This window comes from Triticum aestivum, chromosome 5B (assembly GCF_018294505.1).
Source record: "Triticum aestivum cultivar Chinese Spring chromosome 5B, IWGSC CS RefSeq v2.1, whole genome shotgun sequence".
NCBI lineage: Eukaryota > Viridiplantae > Streptophyta > Magnoliopsida > Poales > Poaceae > Triticum > Triticum aestivum.
Genome location: NC_057807.1, coordinates 148151669 through 148159319, shown reverse-complemented (window position 1 = coordinate 148159319; position 7651 = coordinate 148151669). Strand labels below are relative to the sequence as shown.

Below are 7651 nucleotides of genomic sequence, written 5' to 3'. Positions count from 1 at the left end.
GTCGCCGCGCGCACCCGCAGCTCCGGCGTCCGCATCGGCGCCAACGCCTCTCCATCCACCGGCCGCTTCGTCCTCGTCGAGCCCAAGCCGGAGCCCGGCCTCCCCGCGGAGTACGAGGAGATAGCCCGACGCGGCTTCTCCGACGAGGACGCCATGCGGTGGACGCGGGACGACTACCTCCGCGACAAGACGGTCCGGCAACGCCGGGCCCTGGAGGAGATCGCCGCCTGCAAGCGTGGGCGCGAGGACGTCCACGGCGTCGTGGTCCTCGACAGCGACGACGACGACGACGCCCTCGGACCGTCCAACCCGCCGCGCCAACCGGGGGAGGGATGCAGCAGGGACGGCAGAGGCGTAGGCGGGGGCGGCGGCGACCGCGACGACGACGACGACGACGATGACGACGGCGGTGACTACACGCGGTTCTACAACCTCCTCGGCATGTAGAACCGCGTGGGCGGCGAGGCGGGCGGCGATGGAGACGGCGGGGGTAGCCCGCGGTAGTTTTTTTTCTTTTTTTTAAAATATGTTTAAGTTTGAACGAACTCGCCGATGTTTGCGTTAAATTTGAGTCGTTTTGCGCCGTATTTGATTTTTTTGAACGAACCGTGGGCGCCGCGACTGGGGGCATCACGTCCCCAGTGCGCGGTTTAGCGCTGATGCGCTCCCAGGGGGCGATTTTTTGCCCCTCCTGGAGAGCCAACGGCTGGAGATGCCCTTAGATTTAGACTTTGCTGTGCTATATTTTAGGGCACACGACACTGCGGCGTGGACCCCGGCCGCTTTCCCCTCCTCCTTTCTTCTCTCCCAAGTCCCGGACCCTCTAAACCCTGCAAACACTGGACAGCCACAGAAAACCCAGACCCGCCGCCGCCGCCGCCGCCGCCATGGTCACCGCCGGAGCTCTCCACGCTGGCAGCCGTGTCCTCCTACCGATCCGCCGAAGCTTCAGCACACCCTGGTCCCACGTCCGCTCCCACCTCCACTCCACCAAGCCCCCTTCTGCTCCACTCCCGCCCCCACCTCCGCCGCCGCCTTCTTCCCACGCGGCGTCCACGCGCTTCACCCCTGCCTTCACCCCTACCACTAGGAGGAGCGGATCAATCGGCTCCGGGGTAGTCGCGTGGTACCTCGGCTCGATCGAGGCGCGGCCGCTGCTGACCAAGAGCATCACGGCTGCCACAATTTACACCGTTGCCGACCTCACCTCCCAGGTGACATTGTGTTCTTTCGCGTTATCTCCAAATCTTCATTTCCTGGAGGAAACGCCGTTGCTGGTGATTTCCGTGGCGCTGGAATCCTGGAACGGTTCAAAAAGTCGAAATCTAATACGCTTCGGCGGTCGGAGATGATATTCTCTTATGCTTTCGTATGTAATCATGGTCGTGATAAATCATGTCGTTGTTATGTTTGGGTCACAGAAACGCGGGATTAGCAAAAGTCAATTTTCTAGAAATGATGCTATATTATCATCAGCATAAGTTCATAAGACACACATTTTAGTGTAACGAATTTCTGGAAATGGCACAGATCGAAAGTATTGTTTGGAGTTGATCCAAATTCTAAACCTCTGAAATAATGGAGATGGGTCCTCTTAGAAACTCGAAATGTGGTGCATTTGAGCGTAGGAATTTTTGACTTCAGATGCTACCGCCAGCATGTGGATTTTATCCTTTGGTTTCCTCACTGTCAGGAACACTGCTTTGCATGAACTCTTGTAATTGATTGCATTTACCGGCGAACCAGTTCACGTCAGGAACTAAGTTGCGATTGACTGCTGTTTACTGTTTCCTTAGGAGGGGTATTGCTTCTTATATATTTTCTTCTGTTTTGTCGTTGCCTCTTCAGATGATCACACTTCCTGCTGAGGAGTCACTCGATCTAACTAGGACTCTGCGCATGGCTAGTTATGGGATGCTGTTCTCAGGACCTTCACTGCACTATTGGTTCAACTTTATCTCAAAAGTAGTCCCCAAAAAGGATGTAGTGAGCACCTTCAAGAAGATGTTTCTAGGACAAGCAGTTTATGGCCCAATTATTAATTGTATTTTCTTCTCGTATAATGCAGGATTACAAGGTATCATACTCATATGCTTCTCTATAGACATATTTAGATAGTTTTAATTTACTATGTACTTCTGTTTTGTCGTTAATGCGCTTTCTGTTTTTTCCCCATCTTCTTGACTTGATTTTGTTTTTACTTCTCTTGGGACTTGCTTCTATGACCCCATCTTTATAATATTGATCTATCAATTCCAACTGTGCCGCTTTATATGCATGTCATTACTCTATTTCGGCATTGTTAATATACAAACAAATATCTGAGCAGACAATAACACACCATACACAATTAAGCTGATGTTTTTTGTTGTATTGTTTATTTGTGTTTAGCATATTGTAGTAGAAAAGGTAAACATGTGGGATTAAAATTCAGTAGTTCCTTCCTGGGATTCTAAAGATTCATTCTCTCTAAAAGAATGTTAGAACCTAATTGCATGATTCATTTTCCTATTGTTGAATCCCTAATCTCCTAAATACATTTACCATTTGTACTTTTAAGTCTGCTAGAGTTGAAACATCCTGCTTGGTTCTGAAATATCAGGTTTTTGGCCACAAATTATACTCAATGAATTAGTAGGCCTGAAGGTGGAAGTGAAAGTAGTAAATGGCCAATTTTCAGACCATATATGGCACCTCATGTTCTGCAGAGCATGAAAATATTTGTATACCAGCTGTGCAGTTTTCTCTTGAAACGGTGTCTTTAAGGATTGTTAGAGCTGGGAATTTGTTTATTTTAGTTAAGTTTGCTTGTTTGTTTGGTCAAAAAAAAAAGATGCTAGTTGGAGATAAATTTTTCAATGGATATTTCGATACAAAAAGATAATATATAAGATAGTCCATTCAATTCTAATGCTCCTTGTTTATGTTTCATAAAATAATAATGCCAGAATTTATTGTTCTGTGCCTTCCAGCTGCGTCAACAAGTGTAGTCATGCTACTAGACTGCAGTCTGTCCTTGCAGTCATGCCTATCTATTATTTTGGTCTTTATCCATGCAAACTTAGTATGACCGATGGACAACATAAGAAACACATAAAAACCCAAAGGCTGGTGATTGTTTCGCTTGGTAAATTCCTTCACTAACAGTCTGATGTTTATATGTTGAGGTGCAGTATTTCTAATTTCTGCTGACATCCCAACTACACAATGATCATAAATTTACGCTTTTACTGGTTTCTAAGATCCTTCTATATATCTGGTAAAAATGTCCTTACTAACTAGCTGGCTTTAAATATTACTCCCTCCGTCTGGAAATACATGCCGGAGAAATGGATAAAAATGGATGCATCTAGAACTAAAATACGTCTAGATACATCCATTTCTCCGACAAGTATTTCCCGACAGAGGGTATAACGGTTTGAAGTGAGCCATGATCAAGTTCATGACCTATGGGTCACGGACCACAATACCACCAATTTCATGATAAGGTTTGCATGCTCCGTAAAGAAATATAAGAGCTTTTAGATCACTACAGAGGGACTAGTAAACATTTATGCCCACTGTGGCCATGATGTGAGAAGCTATGTTCAGATAATCGTACATGAAGTATACCTTCCCTGCCAACTTTAAACAAAAAATTCTCTTTTGCGTACATTCTGGCAATGACACTCATGAGTCCTCTAATTGCTTGATCGATATGATTCCCAGGTGAGACAATCCCAGAGATCATTGCAAGATTAAAGCGGGATATAATTCCGACCATCAAAAGTGGGCTCATTTATTGGCCTCTTTGTGACTTCATCACTTTCAAGTTTATCCCTGTTCATTTACAGGTAATGTTAAGTCCCTGATATATTCTACCTATTTGAGCTTCAAACTTGTTTGCCAGCAATCTGAACTGAGGATTTATTTTTCAGCCGCTAGTAAGCAATTCCTTTGCGTTTCTTTGGACCATCTACCTAACATACATGGCCGGCTTAAAGAAACCAGGCGTGGAGGTGATCACGAGCTCTTAGTCATAATCAAATGACTGAGTTTCTGCCAGTTATTCTGAAAGGAAGTCTTCATGGGCATTACTAGGAACTATGACGGGGCCGTCATTACCACCACTAGCTCATTTAAGCTTTCAATGTTCAACGACCAAAACAGAGACAAACTGCTTGCTAGGCATATTTCGTTTTCAGTAGAGTAGTATCCACCAGGCTTTTCTGGTTTGCGTACAGTTTTGGCTAGGCATTTCTGTATGGATGGTAGAATGACACTAGGCATTTCTCCCATCTTTCTGAAGTTTGTCATATTGCACTTAGAAACAAGCAGTTTTTACCAAATTGTCTGTGCCCAGTTATGCAGATGTGGTAAAATTGTTCTTGTCCCTAAGATAAAGTGGACAAGGCAAGGTTTACGCTTGAAGATCTCTACATACAATGCAACATTTGTTAGCGGATACTTATGTACATCTCCCTCCCTTGTACGCAGAAAGAAGACGATTACACAGTTCGTTCACTTCTTCTTGGTGTTGGTGCTCTTTGAAATGATTTTGTTGTATTTTTTGTAGATGTGAATGATGACTTCCTATTGATCGCATTCCTCTGATTGCAACGAATTAGTTTTTTGATGTACATATAATAATGCATATGCTTCTGTAAGCCACCCGTAGCTAAGCCATTAAGCCATCTTGAGACTTAAACATTGGTAGAGCCAGGGAGACTGCGTGAGCTGATCATGCCTCTTGCTCTCATGTTGAAACCTCAGATCTACATTGGACTCGGGGAATCGCTGCCCCGACTCTGATTCAGCAGAAGTCGACGATGTCACCGTTGCTCCAGACTCGGAGTTGGATGTCATCTCTTGCTTCCTCGTATCACCCCCAGTTGCTAGTGTCAGCTCTAGGTTGAAGTCCTCGGTGAAACGAGCGGTCTTCTCGCCTGAGTTGATGTACCATTGTGGTCGATCTGTATCCATCATCGATTCTGGTTGAGTATCCTCTCTTCCCTGAGCTGGGCTCATCTTAACAGCCTGCATCTCCTTCATCAGCCGCTTCTGAACCTCGTATACGCGATGCAGCTCGTGAACCTGCTTCAACAAAAGAACATTCCGTTCAATATTTCCACCAGTATAGATAGAAGATGGCACTACTTCTAACCAGACATTGGTTTACCTGTTGTCTGAATGTCTGCTCTTGCCTCAGGATGGCCATCTTCATATGTTTCTTCTCCATCTCTCACCAACCCACACGAAGTATCAGCCTCACCTGTTTCATCAGAGCCTGACACATGAGCACCAAAAGTTTTTCTCCCAACAATAGCAAGATACTGCATATGCGTTGCAATAATTGGAGCTTTGTTTATGTGCTGGTTGCGTGTCTGCTTGTCGTGAATTATCTCCTACCTTGAGATGGAGACACTCTCATGTGTAGCTTCTGAATGATTGTACTTGCTTCTCTATAGCTCTGTACAAGTTCTATTATTCTCCACATAGGAGTATCCAGCTTGCTTTGCCATTTTGCCAATTAATAAGTTGTATAGTTGTGTAAATGAGTATCCTAATATCCTATGCAAGCATAAATAAATGCTATGGTGGTGTGCGATGTGACCTAACACATTAATCAGTTTTTCTGTGAGCATGTGAACTGGTTTGTTACAGGGAAATAACATGGGGAAGACCTGGTTGTTATTCTGTCGAGAAATGTTATATAAAAGTTTGGTACGTATTTTCCTTGTGAATTGGCTGAGAGTTTTAGAGCAATATAAAGCATATATCATGAATACCATCGTAGATCATATGAAAGGGAGTTATGCACGTTGGTCAGACAATTTGGACTGCTAAGATCTTGAGTTCGTGGAGGCTATGGTAAGAAGCATTTTTAGGTCTGATCATTTTAAGTTCGTATGCCTGCACAATTCTAATTTTGGCTTCTAATATACGTACTAGATTTTACAAAAATATGTAGGTTTTCCTATCTGTAACCCAAACTCCATCAGCCTTTCAGTGTTTCCCACCCATCCCTGCCCAAATTGAAACCTACCGAATTTACACCCCTGCAACTGTAGTACCGTTTGATTCTTTGAGATAGAATTATACTCCCTCCGTTCCCAAATGTAAGTCTTTGTAGAATTTTCAACAAGTGACTACATACGGAGCAAAATGAATGAATCTACACTCTAAAATATGTCTACATACATCCGTATGTTGTATTCCATTTGAAATGTCTAAAAAGACTTATACTCCCTTCGTCCGGAAAAGCTTGTCCCTCAAATAGATGTATCTAGCACCAAGTTAGTGCCAGATTCATCCATTTGAGAAACAAGCTTGGGACAAGTTTTTTCGGACGGAGGGAGTAGAAAACATGACACAATTCTGCATCTCCTTCCTTGCTCTATATGCTTGCATGCCATTGTGCTTCCCCAGAGAAACTAGGAAACAGTTTCAACACAGATGGCAGTCCTTAAAAGATCAGAGAGCCCTAAAACGACAGGAGGAAGACCAGCTACAGCTTCCTGGCAAATAGAAACATGCCATTGCACTTTCTCAAGGCTGAGCATCAGCACCGTCCTTTGCACATGGAATTACAAAGAATGAAGAACAGAAAGAACGAAGAACCGATCAAAGGACCGTGGTTCGTAGACTTTGAAGATATTATTATCATGTCCCAGGAAAGCTAGCTGAATTGCAGAACTTTCAAGACAAGAATCATCGGAGATGAACAAGGTAAGAAAGAGGAAGGAAGTATCAAGAGACTTGTGCTCACCTCTGGCAAGGAGTCCTGTTTCTGAATTCTTCTCTTCTGAACAAGGTAAGGCACTCTCCCTCTTTCTCCCCCAAGAAGATCTCTCTTGCTAGCTACTTCTAGGCCAAGGTCCAAACCTTTTTGGTTCTGTTAAGAAGCAACAGGTTGGCATGTATCAAATCTGGTGAGGCAGGGAGGGGAGGGAGGGGATTTAAGATTCTCTCCTGTCATTAGTTCTACTGTCATGGTGGGGCCTTGTGGCCGTGCCAAACAAACCCAAGCCACTTAGGCCAATGGAGTTCATGCATGATAAAGGAGCCAAAGATGCTCCTATGTAGGTAGTGCCAAGAAAAGGATAGGACCAAGATAACAAGCCCCAGCTATTAATATTCTCATCTCCCGGGCCAATAATCCGAGCGCGGCCCCCCTCCCACGCTACATCGTGCAAGATTTCCGTTGTCGAATTGCACGAATCGATATGTTTATCGCACGACGGATCTTGTTCATGTTAGGACAAGTGTGGGTTTTTTTAGTCCCAAGTTTATTCGATTGTTTGTGTTCTCAGTGGGGTTGTGGCGCTTTTGTTGGTTTATTAGAATGTTTTTTTTTGTGTGTGTGTGGATCACTGCATCATGAGGTTCACTGAACAGACAGCTAGGCATGTCATGTTTTAGATCTCACATACTCGCATGTGCACTGGATTAAGATTATCATCGCCACTTGTCACAACTCATAGATATAATCTTTTATTACTGTCATCCAAAGTCAGAACATATGCCTCAGCATCACATGAAAAGAAAAGAGTACAAAAAAGGTGCCCAACTCAACTGATTGCCACAACAGAAGGAAATAATAAGCAGTACAAGGCCCATCATTTTTACCGGGTTAGTTACTTTCTTACGGCCAAGGCCCAAGGGGCAAGCG

The 7651-nt window shown here is 44.4% G+C and overlaps 2 protein-coding genes across 2 annotated transcripts; one reads left to right on the top strand and one right to left on the bottom strand.

Annotated features, from left to right (window-relative positions):
* The first annotated feature begins 770 nt into the window (after positions 1-770).
* LOC123110882 (PXMP2/4 family protein 3) lies at positions 771-4503 on the top strand. The gene is made up of 4 exons (XM_044531518.1): positions 771-1214; positions 1849-2077; positions 3709-3833; positions 3918-4503. The coding sequence occupies exons 1-4, from the start codon at positions 888-890 to the stop codon at positions 4014-4016; spliced, it is 780 nt and encodes a 259-aa protein (XP_044387453.1). The 5' UTR covers positions 771-887; the 3' UTR covers positions 4017-4503.
* Positions 4504-4520: 17 nt separating this feature from the next.
* On the bottom strand, positions 4521-7080 carry LOC123110883 (uncharacterized). Its single transcript, XM_044531519.1, has 3 exons — positions 6749-7080; positions 5159-5251; positions 4521-5073 (listed from the first exon to the last, which is right to left on the bottom strand). Exons 2-3 carry the CDS (start codon positions 5216-5218, stop codon positions 4666-4668), a joined length of 468 nt encoding a protein of 155 aa, XP_044387454.1. The 5' UTR covers positions 5219-5251; positions 6749-7080; the 3' UTR covers positions 4521-4665.
* Positions 7081-7651: the final 571 nt, after the last annotated feature.